Below are 20,016 nucleotides of genomic sequence, written 5' to 3' on the forward strand. Positions count from 1 at the left end.
CAGGCTCGTGTCCCCGCCCCTCAGGACCCGTCTGTGTGTTTCAGGAGTCCCCCCATCAGCTGCTTGCTTCCCGGCCTGAGAATGTGTTCATCTCTCCTATCTTGAGGCAAACAGACCGACTCAAAACTTCCTTGAGCCCCAATCCATCCATTTCTACTAGTCTACCTTGCTTTGCCAGGATAGGCTCAGCAAGGCTACGGCAAGAAATAAGCCCCAGGTTCTCAGTGGTTCGACATAAAACAGGTTTCTTTTGGTCAGGTCACCAGTCCCCACGGGGAGGCAGCTGGCTCTGGGCTGCTCTCCCCACCGAGGACCTAGATCTGGCCCCAGCACTGTGGGCCCAACCCAGCTTCAGGGAGGGGCTGGGAGAAGCAGAGGAGCTCGCGCCACGACTGGGCACCGGGCGTGGCCACCCTTCACTCCCCTTCCCTTCCAGCTCACATGTCCCCTTCCCTTCGGACTCACAAGATATCTCCAACTCGGTCCTTGGCCAGGTCACACGCTCTCCTTCCCTTTCCCGCTGCTGAAACGGCTCTCCTGACAATCACCCACAAGGAACTGGCCTCAGAACCGGCCTCCTTCCTCCCCAGAGTGAGGGCATCTGAGCCCTGTGGTAACACCCCCCCCCACACACACAAAAGTGTTCCTGTGATGTACAGATCACGAGCCAAACGTGACACGAACACCTGTTTCCTATCTGTGAAATGGCATCGCTGTCCCCTGGAAGGGTCACAGCGACACAGAAAATCACAGCGTGTGGGTCAGGAGTCTGAAATGAAGGCCGGCAGGTCCCCACGGCCTCTGAACCTGGGGGGGATCTTTCCTTGGCTTTTCAGCTTCTGGTGCCTCTGGCAACCCCTGGGGCTCCTCGGCTCGAGACACATCTCCCCCATCTCGGCCTTCCTCCCACCGTGTCCCCCTCTTCTTACAAAACACGAATTATGTCGGACGTGGCCCCCACCACCTCTAGGATGACTTTTTCTTAACTCGTTACATCCATAGCAGCTTTATTTCAATAAGGTCACATTCAGGGATTTTGGGGGGGGTTAGGACCTCAAACTGTCTCTTTTGTGGGGACACAGATAAACCCACAGAAATTATTGTAAGGACTAAAATGAACTGGTACTTTTTAATAATCCTCCCACTACAGAGAGATTTTAAAAATCTACCTCTATTTTAGCAATCTACCTGAAATAGAGGGTTTATCTCATCTGATTCTCCACCGAGCCCTTGCCTGGTAACTTGACCTTAATTCCTACATGAGCCCCATTTCTCTGGCCCGCACGCCTGCTGCTGCCCGTGGATTTGCCGCCGGATTCAGGGCCTTCCTAACACGGGTGGTCATGTCCAGAGCCTGCAGGAGATTCACGTACCACCAGGAACTCTAATAAACAGCAATTTCAGACGCAAGTTCCACTCACCGGGGCCTGTGGGAAGGTCACCTCTGTGAAGCCGCCGGCCGGGACCGGCAGCAGAGAAAGCAGCTGCAGGCTGGTGGGTCGGCAACTTCCTCCCTCACGGAGGCAGGGCTGGGATCCGACCTCAACCTTCCCGGGAGGCGGAGGGCGAGGCCCGATGGGTGGGTCGGTGTCCACGACTGTGTGGAGCAGCTGGTGGGCTGCCAGGAGCAGGAATTCGGTTTTAGCGGCAAGCTCTCTTTTGTGCGAAGGTGAGAGGGAGACCTCCTGCCTTTGGTGGAGAGGGAGCTTCTGCTTCTGTTCGTGTCTGTGTTTCTGAAGCGTTTATTCTGACGCGGTGCATCGTCTTGTCTGTCCTTTATCGTTGCCGAGAGAGTCGTGCTTACTTCTCGGTGAACACGGCCAACGCCCCACATTCAGAAGGAGCCCGAGCCCGAGCCTGAGAGCTAAGCACATGGGTGGACTCAGGGGTGGACGGAGGGTACTGGGGTTGCTGGACGCCCGCTAGTGCCAGGCGCTGATCAAGACGCTGAGAAAGGAGCCTAGGACCGAAGAGCCCCTCCGCTCGGAGAGCTTACATTCCTCTGGGAAAGGCAGCCAAGGGAACCAGTCCGTTCACAGCACTCGCTGTGGAGAAGAAGCATGTAATGTGCAGAATGTGCTGATTTTGTGCAGGCCCCAGAGGAAGGCCCTGCCGAAGAGGTGGCGTGAAGAGGCAGGTGGGAGCCGGGGGTGCGGTGGTCTTCCCTGAACACGGGAACCCCCTGTACCTGTGTCCTTCCTCTCTTCCGTCCGACCCAGCACCGTGACTGGGCTGCAGTCTCTGGTCTCACTACCAGAACTCCCACGTCCTGCCCGACTCAGACGCACCTTCTGGAGCCTGGACTTCACTCATCGGACCACCCGTCACGGATGTACGCACTTCTCCCTTGAATGCGCCCTACCTTCTCTCAGACAGACCCCCCAGCTCTTCTCTACCCAGACCACCATCCGGATGCTCTGAGCATCCAACCTACCGACTTCCAGCGATGGTGAGAAAGGTGTGATGTTCACTCGCGTTTACAAACCCATTTTTTCACCCTTTACAAAAGAAAGGCCTGACACCCCAAGACTATATTTTTCCATTTTGGGGGACATGTGAATAACATACAGTTTTGCTCCAGATGGAAATTATTTTGGTGTAAGGAATCTCCAAGGAAACCCTTCTCTTTTCCTCTCTTCTAAATGGCTGCCTGTTGTCCGACTATTGGCTTAGAGATTCCTAAAATCTTCTCCTTCCAGCAGAGTCTTCGCCTCTGGGTTAAAAGTAGATTGTGGGGCGCCTGGGTGGCTCAGTGGGTTAAGCCGCTGCCTTCGGCTCATGTCATGATCTCAGGATCCTGGGATCGAGTCCCACATGGGGATCTCTGCTCAGCAGGGAGCCTGCTTCCTCCTCTCTCTCTCTGCCTGCCTATCTGTCTACTGTGAACTCTCTGTCAAATAAATAAATAAATAAAATCTTTAAAAAAAAAAAAAAGAATGAGAAATTATTTGTACCTATTCATTAAAAAAAAAAAAAAGTAGATTGGGGAGTTCAACTCAGACCACCTGAGTTCAAATCTTGGTTCTACCACGTACCAGCTGTGTGGGCCTTCGCTCCATGACGTACCCTCTCTGTGGCTCAGTTTTTATTCTGATAAAAATGGTAAAAAGTCACTTTATAGAGTCTTACACAAGGACTAAAGTAATTGTCAGGTAGGACGCACTCAGGAGACAGGGTAAAGCATTTGTCGTTATTTGTGATTGTTAGGCGTAATATTTGTAATGACAACAATTAGAAAGCGAAGTTTAGTGACATGACACGAAGCCACTCTTGAGGTCCTTGCTGACTGTGCAAAATTATTTTATTATTTTAAAAAACTTCAATCTTATTATTTGAGTTCATGAACATATTGACCGGGCTTTCTTTCACTCGTCTCCAAAGGCAAGATTCAGTTCTAGAAACCCCTTTGAAGATAAAGCTTCACCCTTCTGGAAGCTTCTCCTGCCGCATGACTGCTTTGGACTTCTGGAGCTACTAGACGGTAGCTCGGTCCAAACACTTCAGACTCTGCGGACCAGATCCTACGGCTGCAGCATGACGGCAGTCACAGTCCAAAGAGCCAAACAGGCGTGACTGTTTTCAACAGAGCTTTATTTGTAACAACAGGTGGCCAGTCAGATTTTGTCCCCGGACTCTGGTTTGCCCACCACTGTTATTAGAAGATGGGGCAGAAGAGTGGATGATTGTTTTGGGTGGGATTAGACCTTGACCATCATGAGAATTATGTTTGGGGCTACAGTAGGGCTGGAGGGAGTATGATAAAAACCCAGAGTCCCCAAGACATGCCTCAAATCCACACGCCACTGGATCAGCAGAGCAGAGGGAGTGGGAGGTAGCAGCCGTGCCTCACTAGCAGGTCCTCCATGGGATGGATCCTTCTAGAAGCAAGATTTGGTTCTCTTCCCTGGGCCACAAACACCAGCCAACCTGGGAATCGCTGGTCCCAAGGCCAGATGTGGCATCGGGATCCGTAGCTCCCACCCGCATTCCCTTTCTTGTTCTCAGAGCGTCTGAAGACTGAATTATCTCCTTTTCGTTTTTTATGTCCTCTTTGAAGAGGACCGCGCTCATGACTTCTCTCCTCCTCCTTCCTTTGCCCTGATCCTTGATGACGGTGCTCGTCAAGCTCGACTACACATCCGTGCCACCCGGGGAGCTGCTGAACCTTCAGATTCTAGGTCCGCCCTGTGGGGCCTAAGTCACCCGATAGAAAGACAGGCTGCAGCCAGAACTCCAGGAGAAATGGGCCTGGCCTCGAGAGGCAGGACTTGGAAAACATCCTTCCTTGTGCTGGTCGGACACAACGCAGGGTTGCCGCCTACGGAGGGAGTGGTGTGCACACTTACAAGTGTACATAGAGTGACGGGATGGAGCCCCCAAAGGGACGCTGTGTACCCGCCCGCATGCCGGGCACTGGGAGAGTAGAGTGTGAGAGCTGCCTGTTGGGCTCTTCTCTGGGAACTTCCTGCCCATGTCTGGGGTGGGGTGGGGGGGTGGGTCATGGGTCATTCTAGTCTTGCTGCAGGATCTGCCCCTCCCCCCACAACCAGCCGGTTCAGAGACCCTAACTGGGCGAATCAGGTATCCTATAATGACTTCCGCGTGGCAAGAGGAGAGACACAGAGACAATGAAGTCTCTGGATCTCATGGAAAGATCCGCGCACTCTCGCTGCCAAGGCCCCCACAGCCAGCCCGGTCCCCTTCCTTCCTGAGTCCCCAGCAGTCAGCTCTTCTTTGAATTCTATAAATACCCCCAAATCCTTCCAATGAGTTGTTTTCCTTGTTTTTTTTTTTTTAAAGTGGTATGAAAGAAGGATGGGGACCAAAATTCGATTCAGAAATGAGGCTAGAGAAGCCCGCTTTACGCCCCTCGTACAGAGGCAGCTCTGAGACGTCCAGCAGGCCACAGAGCTGTTACACGGTCAGTGTCCATCACAGACCAAAAAACCCGATCGCTCGCAAGCTCAGCTCTTCTCAGCACCAAGGCTGGACAGGAAATGTCTCCCAGGGGCCTTGGGGAACGAACGACATCTTTGCGATGCTCTTCCAGGGGACACCGTGGGTCTCACGGGCTGTTTCTCATAAAGACCCTCCACGCAGACTGATGAGAGACATTACTCTCAGGCTCCATCATGCGAAACCAGTACCGGGGCAGCGGGGAGCAACACACGGTCTGGGGCCCTGGATCCAGGAACTGATTCAAGTAGGCGGGAAGGCAGCAGATGGCACACTCTGCAAGCACGCCCCCTGCGAGCACATCTGCAGACCAGGCAGCAGGGAGCCCAGGTGACCCTCCTCCCAGCCCAGTAGGGCACCCCTCCCGCCAGGAAACCGACCTTCATTAATGACAGGGCCTGGCAGGATGGGCTTCCACTTGGGGAATATCCATGTTCCTGGGCTCAGTGGTCCAGGGTCAAGAGCATGGGTCTTGGGACCGGCCTACTCTGGTCTGAGCCTCCCCTCCCAGGGAGCTCCTGTGCAGAAGCCAAGCGCCCAGCCCCACCTGATCAATGCTTGTTTTCACAAGCAGCTGGAGCCAACCAGAGCCTCCCCGAGCTCAGTCTACAGCTGCCTGGCCAGATGGTAGAGAAGAGCCTTGACAAGTTATGGATACTCCATATCATCTTAGAAGACAGACCCTGGAAACAAGAACATTGAAGAGCCCTTTAAAATGCCAAACAGAAAAAGGCAGCATGGCCTTCTGCTTCCCAGGGAGCTGCAAGGCCAGCCCAGCACCACCACCCAACTCACCACTCTCCCAGACTCCGTGTCTTGGCGGCTCCCTTCCGCCTTCAGAAATGACCCTGGCCTTCACAGGCTGGCCCGTCTCCACCCACAGATCCTCTCCATTCCCAGCCCTTGACGTGAACCGTACATCTTGGCTTTTCCTATGTGACCCATGGACTGGCCTAGACAGTGTCCTCTCCACTCATGCCTTTCCGGGAGCCTCAGCATGTGAACTTTTTGAATGGGTAACACTGCAGACGTAATCCGTTAAGACAAGATGCGACTATACTAGAGCAGAACGGTCTGCTAATCCGAGACCTAGCTCTTACAAGAAGTGGAGCGGAGACCCACGGCACAGACACACGAAGGAAAGATGCCGTTCGAAGATGGAGGGAGAGGCAGGGATTGGAGTGACGCTGCTCTAAGGCAACGGGGACCACGGGTTACCGGCACCACCAGAAGCCAAGAGAAAGACGTGGAATAGATTCTCCCTGAGACCCTTCAGAGGGAGAAGCACCTTTGCCATTCGAGTGGCATCTTGAATTTGGACTTCCGGCCTCCAGAACTGTGACAGTCTACATTTCTGTTGCTCGAACCACTCGGTTGTTACAGCAGCCCCAGGAGGCTAATACAAGGTAGTTCCGTTATAACCAACACAGGCGTGATGCCACCAGTGAAACAAGGCGTCCTGACGTCGACCCACCCAGCATCCCCTCCTCTTAGAGGATATTTGAGAGTTTCACGATCTCGGTCAAGGAAGCCTCAACTCTCTGTCAGTGCCTGGACACTCCCCTCTCCCTACTGGGCTTGTAGACTTAATTCCCAATGGCATGTCACCCAGTGGCTGGAGGGCCACACTGACCCATGACCTTTGTGCATTGACGCTTAGGGCCAGTCGTTAGGGGGATGACGTCAGGGGTACCAGCAACCATACCCCACACTACACAGAAAAGGAAAGAGAGAGCCCCCGCCCTTTCCTTCTAAGCCCTGGACACTGAATCTGTGCTCTGTGCCTTGGTCGTGCCAATCAAGTATTGCTTTATCCTGCGGGTCCTGAGTGTAACACGCGATCTGGAAAAAAAGGAAGGCGACCGACCGACTGCACGCCAAAGGGTGAGTTTGGTTCCCAAATTCCTGCCGTCCCAAACAGGAGCTGTCTAATCATCATGGAGACTCAGACGGCGTGGGGAGATGTGCTAAGACACGGGGAAGGAGGAAACCCGCTCTGTCTACTTTGCGGCTTGTCCGTTACACTCCCAGGTATGATCAACGGTGCTCAACTGGGAGTATTTTGTCCTTAAGTCACAGATACTCACGAGGGTGAAGAGTGCTCACCTAAACACACATTTTCTTCCTTTCCTTGTTTCCCCAGTAAATCAACCCCAGCTGCCCAGCACCCAAAACAGAAAGTCAGGATCTGTCAGAAACAGGTCCATTCAAACCCCACAAAACCACGCCACAGGTAGTGAGGAGCACATCTGGCAGAGCAAACCAAGGTCTGGATCCTCTGGCCCCAGGGAATGTGCCGAAGCTTAGCTTGCTGCAGGTGCAGATTTCAGGGAAGCCTATGGGCCCAGGTTTCATGTAGCTGTCCTTGGGGGACAGACAAGACGCATGCACTCGGCACCAAGTCACCGACACCCCCCCCCGGCTGGCCTGGGTGCCCCTGCGAATGGCATGTGCCCCACTGGCCCTCGGAGGTCAGGTCCCCAGCAGCCCAGCACCCACCTGAATCAATAGCATCAATGTCTTACTTTTTCTGGAGCGGGAGAAGAACCTGATGCCCCCGGGGGAGGTAGACGGGTTGGAGTTGGGAGAAGAATCCTTGGACGAGGAGCGGAAGATCCCGCTGAAGCTCATGCGGCGGGGGGAGCGGGGTGGGGACTCCTGATAGGAGAACGGGAACACGGTTTTGGGAGAGCCAGGGCTGGTCTTGGGTCTCACGGGAGCGGACACGGGGCTGGAGGGCCGGTGTTGGGGGCCTCTGGAGAAGAACCCTTTAGAGGGGCTGCCCGAGCTGCAGGGGCTGTCCACCTGGGGAGAGACAGACAGACAGACGGGTCATTCCGAGCACAGGCACTCAGCCCTCAGCCCTGCACTGAGTCGGTCCCTCCCGTGCCTGCCCCTCTGGACGTTCTCTGTCACGAGGCTGCTCCTCCGTGGCCCCAGCCCCAGAAACAGCCCTGAGCTCTTGTGCAAACACAGGGGGCCACCCCATGGTCTGGAGGAAAGCACGGGACCCAAGGGGGCTCGTCCGCGCCACCCGGAGGCCCACTGACTGCGCCCCAGCTCTCCGGAGGAAGTTCCTGGGACGGGAAAGGCGGCAGGAAAGGCTGGAGGCCTGGGTTTCCCCTTCATCCCATCTGGGGGTCTGTCCTCCGGCCTTTACTTCTCGAATCCTGACACTCTGACACTATCCCTCTCGAGGTCTGACCACACCGACGCGATGTTCTCTTGGCCCTCGTCGGAGGAGGAAACAGGCATCTCTACGACCTGAACCGTGGTGAGCCCAGGGCTCGGGTCCGACGTGACCTGGCGCTGGAAGCATGGATGTCCCCTCCGAGCTGCTGTGGCACGGGACGACGGGGGTTGCGGACAGAGCTCAGGAAGCAAGTGAACAAGGCCGAATACCTCGGGGGCGCACTCCATGGGTGACTTGACCTTGACGGTCTGGGAAATGTCCGGACTCTTCCTGTAACTTCAAGCCCAAGCGTACAGCTCACAGACTTGGAGGCACATCAGGTGTGTCCTGCTGGGGGGCGCAGGGACTGGTACTTGCAGCCCGAGGGGAAGGGTCTGATCCCAGCTCACCCCTCACTGGGCCCTCCTGACTCACTTAGGCTCTCTCTGTGCCTGTTTCCTCATCTGTTAAGACCAGGTGTCATGCCCACCCCTGATGCACAGGAACCAGCTCTGCATGTTCTGCTCCTGCCGTGGCTTCGGCAAACTTGCAACACAGGAGCCGGAAGGACCTCAGGGCCCTCCTGGTCCCACAGCAGGAAAGAACAGCAGCTTGTCCACACGGCTCCTGGGGCACACAGGCCAGGGAAGCAGCCAGCACAGAGACCCTGGGAGGCCACTCGGCCGGTGGCCACAGATGTATGAAGGCAGGTGAGCCCATGTGACCAAAGGCAACCTCTGTGCAGCTCTGGCCGCTCTGTCCACACGGGGCCAGTGGGGGGCCCAGGGCCCCTGTGAGCTCTCCCACCACCAGAGGGAACCCCGAACTGGGCTTGCGGCTCCTTCCAGAGGCTGTGCCCTTGTGCGGACCCCTTCGGTGACCCTTAATCACAAGTCACTTCTCCCTGCAACTCTTCACCCTATGCCCGAGGGCCCGTGTGGCCATGTGGGGGGAGCACCGGCTGGCTCCCAATCCCTTGGGCAGGTGAGTTTCCAAGCCAGAGGACGGGCACAACAGATGCATCACGCAAGCACCTCTCCTCCTAGAGAGGCCAAGTTTTTCTTTGTCCATTTAATACAGAAAACATCTAACCCTCCAACCCTGTCATTAGCGCTCTGGGTCTTGCTACTCTCTCCCTCCCCAAGGGACTCAGGCTTTCTGGAGTTTTTCTGAACCCCAAGGAGAAGCTCTCCAGGTAACAGATGTGGCTGTCGACACGGGGGGTGGGGGCAGGGGGAGGAAGAGCACACAGGGTGGGAAACGACCCTGCAGTGCACAAGCAAGGAGTGTGGACACAGGGACCGGAGGTGGAAGCCGGCCCAGCATCCGGCAGCCTGGACGAGTGACTTAAGCTTCAGGGTCCTCCTCCGTCCAGCGGGGACACTAGGTCGACTCACTGGGTCTGTGCTTAAGGAGACCGCCGACAGGGAAGCCCCGGCACAATTTCTGGACACGGTAAGTCTATGCGTATTTGATCCATACGCCTTGTCATGAATTAGGAACGAACAGTTGCTTGATATGCGCGGAATGTTAGGGAGGCCGGGCTGAATCATGGAAGGACGCCTCATGCGGCCTAAGAACCTCACTCTTCTCTGAGGCTTTTTAGCCAGGGAGTGGCACAGTCAGATTTGCTCGGGGCGGACCATCTGCTAGCCTCTCCCCGTCACTTGCCAAGCACCACTAGCCAGAAGCCAGGAGAAGGGGCCAGTGGGACGCAGGGTGAAGGTCACAAAGCTGGTAAGTGGTGACATGGGACTTCGAGGCCCGTGGCCTTAATCTTTACACCGTATCGGTCCCGAGAGCGGCAGAAACAGCCGAGAGGCGGAGCAGCCTGGTAGGCGTGCAGTGACGTCAAGGTCAAGTCTGAGGGCAGAGGCCGGAGTCCCGTTCAGGCGCTACTTGCAAGGCTAACCGCACAGCGGAGCCCCGTGTTTGCTCCGCTCCGCACCGTGCTGGGAGCTCCGCAGGGAGAAGGCAGAACCACCGAGCCGGTGCTGGCCTCGGGGTCGGGCGCGGGGGGACAAGACGGGGATGGCAGGCAAGGCGTGGCCCATGAAGAAAGGGTGAAACACTGTCCCACGGAGGTCGGGGGTGGAGTCAGAGAAAACCCGAAAGCTGATGGGCTTTGGACAGGCTGATGGGTGGAGGGCACCCAGGGCCTGAGAAGGAGGAGACAGAATGGGAAGGGCAAACAGCCATTTTCTTGGGCCGCCAGGGATGGGTGGCGCCAAACACCACCGGGGAGCCTGCCATGGGGGGAGGCGGCTCTGCGTGCCAGCCTGAACCTCGTTTGATAAACCAGGGGGAGGCCTAGGGTTCTCCTGCCTGGGATTCCACTCTGTACTGAGAATTCCAGGCCAATGAGTCAGGCACTGAGGAGGAACCCAGAGAAAGTAGACCTTTCCCCAAAAAAGGCCAGATAATGGGAGACATGGCCAGCTCCGCCTTCTCCCATGGGGGCGGACCGTGAGAGCCTAATCGTGCTCCTGGGCAGTGGGAGCCAGCACGCCCCCGTCTGCTCCGCTCACTGGGTGGGGGTGATGCAGATCCGGGCATCAATGGAAGGTGCCAGGGACGGGGCCTCAGCTTGTGCCTATAGCAAGCTGCTGTCCAACGGAACTTCGGTAAATGTCACTGGATGAGTCCCTGTGTCTGGATGAACAAAAGGGCCCAGAGACCCCCCAGGTGTGTGCTGCTGGGCAGGAGCAAACGCGGGGCAGGCAGTCAGGCCGTCTGCCAGGAGGGCCGCTGAGGCAAAGGCCAGGATGCCTGGTGCTCAGAACGCCCTCCCCACTGGCCCAGATGCCACGCCATGCTGGCAGACCCAGAGTGACGCCCGTCGTGTGGAAAGATCTAGAAATCCTGGCATTGAGCTTCCCCGAGGGGCTGGCCTGGGAACCACAGGCTTCAGCTGTGTGGAGTCAAGGGGACCAGAAGCGCCTCACAGACGCACAGTGTGTGACAAAGAGCTGCCGTCTCGAGGGGGAAAGACAGCACAGACGGGGTAAAGTGAGGGGCCTGGGGGACCGCATGGACAGACATTATGGCACGCCAGGTAGGTGTCCTGCAGGCATCAGCAGCACCTGTGAAGGGGTGCTTCTGTCTCCCTTCGTATGGGCTCCTGGGACCCAGAGGGGCCGCCAAGCACCCGCCTGTTCCCACACATCTGTGCCCGCGGAGCCTAGCGGCACCTCCCACCCTCTTGGCCGCCCGCATCACGTCTGCAGAAAGGACTGGCTGCCCGAGAATCTAACCCACGTTCCCCTTCACAGGGGTGTTGACACCGTGATCTGGGTTGCGAAGAGGAAGGATGGAATTTGGCAGGGGAGGAGCGCGGCCCTTCCGAGGCGGTCTGGAGAGTCTTCTTGGTAGTGGCCAAACTCTGCCTCTCAAAAAGGCCGGCTTTCCATCTATATAATTCCAGGTCGCTAGAGTCTCACGGGGATTCACTGGAGAACCGCCAAGGTTCAAGGGTCAGGAGGAGGGAGGGGGATGGGGCAGAGGTGCGTGTGGGGAAGCCAAGGGAAGGCCACGGGCAACAGGTCAGTGGGAATCCCAAGCGTCCGCGCCCTGTCCACTCGCAGCCAGTGGCCTGTCTCTAGTTATGTCGGGGAGAAGCGCCTTCCCAGCTGACTGGGCACGGAGGTCCCTCCATCTCCTGCACCACCGCCCAGACCCTCTGGAACAATTCACTGCCTTCTTGGGAGGTCACGCCCTCGTCTCCTGCGAGGCCACAGGCACGGGAGGCCCGTGTCCCACACGTCATCATCACCAGTGTCCCGCAGCATTCAGAGGATACAGTAAACCCTCCAAGGTCCCTCTCCGCTCTGCAGTCACGCATTTGTGACAGTGATTTGGCTCTGGAACCCTCTGGGAGCCCCCAAAATGGGGGCTGGTGGGGCTGGATGAGGCCCCAGTCCTCACCGTGGGTCTTTACTGCATGCCCAGTCCTGCCTTAGGTTTCACTTGAAGGAGGGCATCTCAGAGTCAAACCCTTGGACGCGGCCAGCCCGAGGGGACAAAGAGGTCGGCCTGCAGCCTCAGACTGGCCTGCTGGGCGGGGAGGTCTGCTTCTCCTTCCTGAGAGCATCCTCTGAGTGCCGTCTTGGGCTGGGCCACAGTGACTGCTCATCGGGCCGCCTGCTCACTCAGGACGGGGAGCTGGGAACAGTGGAAACCCAGACGGGGAGCTGGGAACAGTGGAAACCCACACGCCTGACCCAGTACGTTGCCTTCATTGTGGGCAATTCGAATGCTTAGGGAACAGGCTAGCTTCCCCAGCACAGGCACTCTCGCCGCCACCCCAGGCTGCCAGTACCCAGAGCTGAAGCATCGTGGGGTTCTGAATCTCCACTCAGACAAGGCTCATGGCAGCCCGGGGGCCGGCCCCTCGCCACACCACCTCTCACTGGGCCGTGGGTAATGGGGCCAGGAAGGACTTGCCACCCAGCTCTCTGGGTGCCCCCTCGGTCCTGACTGCAGGCTGCCTTGACCTCCCCTTTCTCGCCAGGTCCAACAAGCCTCATGGGATACACACTCCTTCTTGGCTGCCTGACCCTGGATGGCCACCAGCCTTGTTGAGCTGCTGACTGGCCGGTGGGGGAGGAGGCAATGAGCTACAGAGAGGCAAGGAAAAGTGGTGTGGACACCGAAGGGAAGGAAGGCCTAGAACAGGACGGGTGTGGGGTGTGGCAGGCGGAAGGGATTCCTGCCCAAGATGGGACAAGCCAAAGCCTTGGACTGTCTCCAAATTGCCCATTTACTGATCCTTTTAGCCTCTTCTCTTGGCTTATTGTTGATTTTCCATGTTTCCTCTGCCTTCTTTGGGGAGTCTGAGGGGGCCGTGGCTGAACCCAGACAGAGAAGAAGAGAAAGGAGCAAAGCCCGGCAGGCTCTCAAATTAGACAGCTGGCAGGTGGGAGGAGCATGGCCGCATGAGGTGGGTGCACTACTGGTAAGCAGGTGCAGTGCAAGTAGGAGCACAGGTGGATGAGCAGGTAGGAGCACAGGTGGATGAGCAGTGGGAGCACAGGTGCATGGGCAGGTGGGAGCACAGGTAGATGTACAGGTGAGAGCACAGGTGGCTGAGCAGGTAGACATTTTTCCTGGGCTCTCACTGAGGGAGTCTTGCCTCAGTGGCACCTCAGATGAGCCATGAGAAGCTGTGAGAAATGTGGCCTCACCTTACGAGAAGAATGCTTTTCTGAGCTCTCCAGGTCTCCATCCAGGAGCGGCATGGCAAAGGAACTCAGGTCCTAGAAAGGAAAGAGAGCATATGGTCAACAGGATGGCCCTCAGGTGTCCATCCAGCCTTGCCCGGGGGCAGCACTGGCTCTATGCACGCACCATGTCCCCTTCCTGAGTCCTCCGAGCACCGACCACCACGGAGGGGTGTGGATGCAAAGGGAGTAAAACAAGGGGTGACAACATGTTAGCTTCTTCAAAGAACCTGAGCATGCATCCCTTCTAGAACATGAGGCTACACTGCGCCCCCCATCACCGAGGGAGGAGCAAGGGGAAGAGGTCGGGACTGGAGGCAGGAAGGAAAGCGCCCCAGGAGGAAAGCAGGAGTGGACAGCAAAGGCTTCTCGGCGCCTTGGGAATGGCTCATGGACAGGCCCCCATCTCAGGACACAGAACGTGGGGCCTCAAGGAAGCAGTCCAGGATGCGCGTCTTCCCGGGAGAGATGACAGGGCCTCGTGGGGAGGAGCTCGGGGCTGGTGGCTGGGCTGGAGTGGTCAGTGAAGTCGGGTGACACCATGGCCAAGAGGAGTGGTGTGTGTCCAACTTGGGTCACTTCCCCCGTCCCTCTGCTCCTCCTCCCCCGGTCTCACCTGGTGACCTCCTGCACAGCCTGGAAAGAAGCTGCGTGTAGGAGAACTTGCCTGAGTTCTTAACCTTTCTTTTTTTCCCTTTTCATTGTGGTAAAATGCACGTAACATAAAGCTTTCCATCTTAACCATGTTAAGCGCACAGCTTAATAGTGGTAAGCATGTTCCCACCATGCCATCATCACCACCATCTGCCTCCAGAATGTTCTCATCTTGCAAAACAGAAATTCTGTCACCATGAGACAACTCCCCATCCCCTTCGCCCAGAGCCCGGCAATCACCATCCTGCTTTCTGTCTCTATGAACATGACAAGGCGCTGCCTCAATTACATGGAATCATGCACTATTTGGCTTTTTTTTTTTTTTTTTAAGATTTTATTTATTTGACAGACAGAGATCACAAGTAGGCAGAGAGGCAGGCGGGGGCGGGTGGTGCGGGAAGCAGGTTCCCCACTGAGCAGAGACCCCAATGTGGGGCTCGATCCTAGAACCCTGAAATCATGACTTGAGCCGAAGGCAGAGGCTTTAACCCACTGAGCCACCCAGGCACCCCTGGCTTTTTTTGTGACTGGAATATTCATTCTACTTAAGCACAATGTCTTCAGAGTTCCTCTGTGACGTAGCCTGGGTCAGAGTTTCCTTCCTTTTGGTTCCATTGTAGCGATGCACCACATCTTGTCTACTCATTCAACCACCAGTGGACACTTGGGTCCCTTCGACCTCTTAGCCCTGGTGAGCTGCTGTGAACATAGGTGTTGAAGTATGTCTCCCCCATAACCGCCCAAAGTCATAGATTGAAGTTGTAACTCCCAGATCCTCAGAATGTGACTGTCTTTGGAGATAGGGTCTCCACTGAGTTAAAATGAGGTCATATGGGTGGGCCCTGATGCAGTGTGGCTACTGTCCTTGAGGAAGAGATTATTAGGACACCAACACAGAAGGAAGACCATATAAAGACACAGACAGAAGATAGCCATCTACAAGTCAGAAAGAGGCCTCAGAAGACACCAACCCTTCCAACTCCTTGATTTCGGACTTCGAGCCCCCAGAATGGTGAGGACAGAAAGTCACCCAGCTCTGTGCTACTCTGTCATAGCAGCTCTAGCAAATGAATTCGTATACATATATTTCGTTGAGATCCTGCTTTCAATTCTTTGGGTAAACACCCCAAAGCGGAATTTCTGGATCCCATGGGAATCCTATTTTTAATATTCTTGAGGAACCGCCAGCCCGTTCTCCACAGCAGAGGCCCTGCTTCGCATTCCCACCAACAGGGCACAAGGTTCCAACGTCTCCACATGCTCACCAATGCTTGCTACTTTCTGGGTCTGGTTTTGTTTCTATAGGAGCCATCTTGAAGCGTGTCGGCTGGTACCTCATCATGGTTTGGATCCTCTGATGGGATCTTTCATATGGGACCTCTTTTCAGGAGCTTCTGGCCATTGGTGCAGCTTTTTCGGAAAAATATCTGTTCAAGAAGCCCTTTGACCATTTTTTAACCCAGGCGGCTTGTCATTGAGTTGGTAGGAGTTCTTTCTGTATTTTGGACACTAACCTTCTATCAGATACATGATTTGCAAATATTTTCTCCCTTTCTGGAGGTTGTCTTTCACTCTGTGGATTGTGTCCTTTGGGGGCACAGTTCTTAATTTTGAGGTGGTCCCATTGATCTATTTTTACTTTGTTGCATCTGCTTTTGGTGTCATAATCAAGACTTCAGGGCCAAATCCAATGTCATGAGCTCTTCCCCTCTGTCGTCTTCCAAGCCTATTTTAGTTTCAGCTCTCATGTTTAGGTCTGTGATCTGTGCTCAGCTAGTTTTCCTGTATGGTATAAGGTGTAGGTCCAACCTCACTCTTCTCCAGGTCCATAATGTCCCCAACACCATGCGCTGGAAAGACTGTCTTTCTCCCACTGAATGATTTTGGCACTCTACTCACAAATCATTTGGCCACATATGTGATGGTTTCTTGGGGGGTTTCTATTCTATTCCATTGGTCTCTATGTCTGTCTTCCTGCCAGCACCACACTGTTTTAATTACTATGAACTTGTAATAGGTTTTGATATCAGGAACTATGAAATATCTTACTTTGTTCTTTTTTATTATTATTATTTTCAAAAATTGTTTTGGCTACTCAGGGTTCCTTGAGTATTTCCATACAAATCCACTTAGGATAGATTTTTTTTTCCCCCATTTCTTCCCCAGAAGGCGCCAGCTCTCGGGCTTGTTCTCCAAGACTTTCAGCCTTGCCCCTTTCAGGCCATCTCAAACCTCTGCTCCAAGAGCGAACCCTGAAGTAGTGGGCCTTATAGTACATGGGCCCCTCCCCTCATGCCCCGGGGAACTTGGCAATGGCTTCCACACCTGTTCCAAGGGAACACACTGGGGACTCGGGTCCCACCACAGAGGCGAGCCGGTTAGCCTACAGTGCAGTACGGGCGTCCCCACCATTCAGCTGGCAGCCCAGGGGGACGGCCCCCAGCTTCCCAGGGGACCGCTGGGAGGAGCCACGGTCAAGAGCTCTGGGCCAGGCCTCACAGCCTCCAGTGCAGGCCCCGTGGATCTGCCAACCTCTGCAGCCTTGTTTCTGATGTGTTCCACACCCCGGCACGTTTCCGCAAGCGCGGATGGACTGCTGCGGCTCTTCCGCGCCCGGCTGCGCGTCTGTGGACACTCTGCTGGGAAGGCCATCTCGGCCCCTTGCACACCTCAGTTCAAGGCCGCCCTCCGGCAACTGTCCATCCCGGGAGAACAGACCCTGCTTTGCGAGAGTCCCTCCTGCACAGGGCCAGCCTCCGGCACAGAGCCTGGCCCAGGGCCGAGCGGGGACGGCCAGCTCTGGTCCCCGCTCTCCGCCTGCCCTAAGCTCGCGGCCGCCTCTGGGCTTCACAGCTCTTCCTAACCTTCACCCCCAACCGCCAGTCCTGGGTCGCACGGGGTGAACTTCTACAGACCATGCAAGGCCCAGTCCCCGTATTATCTCCAGCGCCGACCCGCCTTCAGGCAGAACAAATTCTTCTCTTCTCTGTGTTCCCACCACTGAAGACAAGCCCTGATGACAGGACTTCTCAGGGCACACGGTGCTCCTTCATCAGTCTGCTTCTCCGGCTAGACTTCCAGCTCATCGGGGGCAAGGGCGGGCCGTTTGCGTGGCTCTTCCCTGTCCGCATCTGCGGGACGCGCGGTGGGCACCCAGGGTTTGAACCCGCACCCCCTACCCCGCGGTGGCCAGAGGCGGGGCAGCGCCGTCTGAGCCGACGGCCCGGCAGCGAGCAGGCCCGGCAGCGAGCAGGCCCTGCGCGGTTCAGCTCCTTGGGAAGGAGGACGGGCCAGGTGTGGGTGCTTATCTCCCATTTTAATGAGTACATTCCTCTCCGGTTTCAAATAATCATTACCCTCGAACATTCGTGCGGTACAACAGTTTCCACACACGAAAGCCTTTTCACAAATACTTATTTGTTCCTTAAAGCACCATCAGGCTCTCGCCCCGAGGCCCCCAGCAGCGAAATGACTCATGTTAGCCAGTCTTTGAAAGGGATGCTGGTCCGGCTCCCCTCACGGGCAGCCTCTGGAAGGCAGGGCTCCCACGAGGTCCCCGCCGCTATTCCTGACCCGCGTGAGCTCCTTAAAGCCGCCGGTGTCCCCCACCCCGGAGGCCCGCCTCCCCCTCAGCAGCCCCTGCCGGCCTGGGCCTGCTCGCTGGAGCATCCGCGGGCGGGAGGGGCAGGCTTTGCCGGAAGCCCCCCCCAACCCCCCCACCTCCGCCCCAGCCGCACATTCCAGGATTCTAATCTCGGCTCCCATCTCTCAGGGCTCACTGAGAAACAGCGAGAAACAGCGCGCACCTTGGAGGCCAGGTATGGGGAAATCTGGAGCTGTGGCCACAAGACTATTAGCCAGTGGAATAATCGAGACCTGGCCTCCTAGCTCAGCTGACCTTCCAGAAGGCCCAGGCTCGCAGAGCCTGTCCTGGCCATGTGATTTCTAAATATTAAACTCCCAGCAGAGCTTCGTGCTTTCCTCACAGCTTTATCTTCGTCTCACCATCCCTGAACCTCCTCTTCGGGTCTGCCAGCCAGGCAGGCCGGTCCTGGCACTGGGGGGCATTTTGCTGGGCAACGTGGAGGCACCAGGAGATGCAGGAAGAGCTGGTGGCGGCCCAGAGACTCTGGGCTTGTTGCTGGCCGCACACACTCCATTTTAGACCTTGACTCCAGGCTCTGGAAACGAGTATCAGGCTCTTTGGGGAAAAGGAATTATCAGGATGTGAGCTGCTGCTCAAGTCACCTGTCAGGAACGCAAAGGGATAAAAGAGAAAAGCCCCAAATTCGGGAAGATTCCCAAGATGTGAGCTGACCTTCAAAGCAGGCCATGTAAGCCCCCAGGCCCACCCCCTTCAGAAATTCTGGCAAAAGCCCTCATTCTAACACTGAAAAGGGGTCAGCAACAGAGCTGTCCTGATGTGCCATTACCATGCCCTTCTTCGATCTTACTTTGGTCCTCAGAACAGCCCATACAAGTAGGAAGGACAAGGGGAAAACCACAGTCTAGAGCTGAGATGCTGCGAGTCAGAGAGGCGTAGCCCCCAGCCCCGGCCGGCCCGACAGCAGCTCGCAGGCCGTGGAAGCCAGGACCAGCCCCTCCCAGCTCAGAGCCTCCCTCCGGCGGGTCCGCTCCACCGGCAGACACCGGCCGGCATCAGCGGCTGCGGCATCAGTGGCTGCGAAGACCAAGAGCTCTTCCTTGCCTAATGAGGAGCCTTGGCCCAGGGCGACCTCAGGGGAAGACAAGGACGAGTGCGGATCCGCGGGGCTCAGGGACTCACTCCCGGAGCGGCTGGTGACGGTCTCTCTCAAGCCCTTCTCTTAATGAAAAGTACTTCCCGCCGCGGTGGCCGAGAGCAGAGTCCCATCACCGGATGCCATCACTCCGCACGCTGGCGGGTCTACAGTGTGCGGAGTCTGGGGTTTTGTGGGCGGCTCCCCCACTCCCCATGGATCCCAAATGGATTTGTGGATTCCCAAAGGACAGGGGCTGTTTTACCCACGTTTGGGCCTTGAGAGAAGGTGCGAGGTAAGCGTGCCTCAGTCAGATGCAGTCTGGCCTTTCGGTATTCCTGACGCTTCGTCCTGCAAAATGCCTTTGTTGACGCAGCTGTGGGCCACCCCCCGGCAGAGGCCTGACCAAAGCACAAATACAGGACAAACAGAAAGGCTGCCAGTGTCAGGGGCCCGTGGTCTGCATCAGGGTCACGACAGAACATTCCAGCGCAATTGCCAACAGGTTGATTCCTACTGGGGAAGGAACACATGGAGGATGGTTTTCATTCTCCGCTCCCGCCAAGCAGACCTGAGTACACAGAGCCCCGCGGACATCAGGACCTGGCCTGCACTTGGAAGGACGACACGGCCGGGTCCCGCATCCCTCCGCCCGAGAGAACAGGACCTGTGCACAGGGAAGGAGCCAGGAGGCCGAGTTCCAGCCCCGGCTCTGCTGTTTACTATAGGGTGAGGGTCTCGGGAGTGTCTGAAGTCAGTTTTTCATCTGTCAGGTGAGAGGGTTTAACTAGAAGATTCCAAAGAGGCCTTTTGGCTCCCACAGTCTTGGGTCTTGGTTTTCATCACTGAACTGAACATCATCCCAGGATCCTGAGAGCACTTTCGAGAAGTAGCGCTGGACTGAGACTAAAATGCGCTTCTTACCTCATATGATGACTCAGAAAAATAATTTTCTTCTCCTCTCCGACTACTAAATAATCTCCCTGGCTTTCGAAGCTCAGGGTTTGGGGGCAGAGTCTGCGGGAACATGGGCTGCCCCCATGGAGGGCTGGGTGCACGTCCTGTGCTCCGCCGGAACCTCAGAGGTGAGGGGACCCAGCCACACGTTTATCTTGATGTGTCCCTTAATCTGCTTCCAGGTGCTAACCTTCTGGTTACTCAGTTGGGTACTAAGGCCCCCCGTCATGCCCCTGCGTCATCAGCACAAATGCCAGGTGGGGTCCTCCCGGATGCTTGGCACGATTCCAGGAAAGCCGGGAGTAGCATCCTCAGAATA

At 56.2% G+C, this 20,016-nt stretch overlaps 1 protein-coding gene across 3 annotated transcripts in view; it reads right to left on the reverse strand.

The window, feature by feature from the left end:
- PRKAG2 (protein kinase AMP-activated non-catalytic subunit gamma 2) overlaps window positions 1–20,016 on the reverse strand; it is a 245,503-nt gene that overhangs the window by 158,080 nt on the left and 67,407 nt on the right. For all 3 annotated transcript variants that reach the window (XM_059172300.1, XM_059172299.1, XM_059172301.1), the window contains exons 2-3: window positions 13,312–13,383; window positions 7,482–7,761 (exon numbers count right to left, since the gene is read on the reverse strand). In XM_059172300.1, coding sequence (XP_059028283.1) covers window positions 7,482–7,761; window positions 13,312–13,383 — 352 coding nt within the window. The remainder of the gene's footprint in view (window positions 1–7,481; window positions 7,762–13,311; window positions 13,384–20,016) is intronic.

The sequence above is a fragment of the Mustela lutreola genome, chromosome 4 (assembly GCF_030435805.1).
Source record: "Mustela lutreola isolate mMusLut2 chromosome 4, mMusLut2.pri, whole genome shotgun sequence".
Taxonomy (NCBI): domain Eukaryota; kingdom Metazoa; phylum Chordata; class Mammalia; order Carnivora; family Mustelidae; genus Mustela; species Mustela lutreola.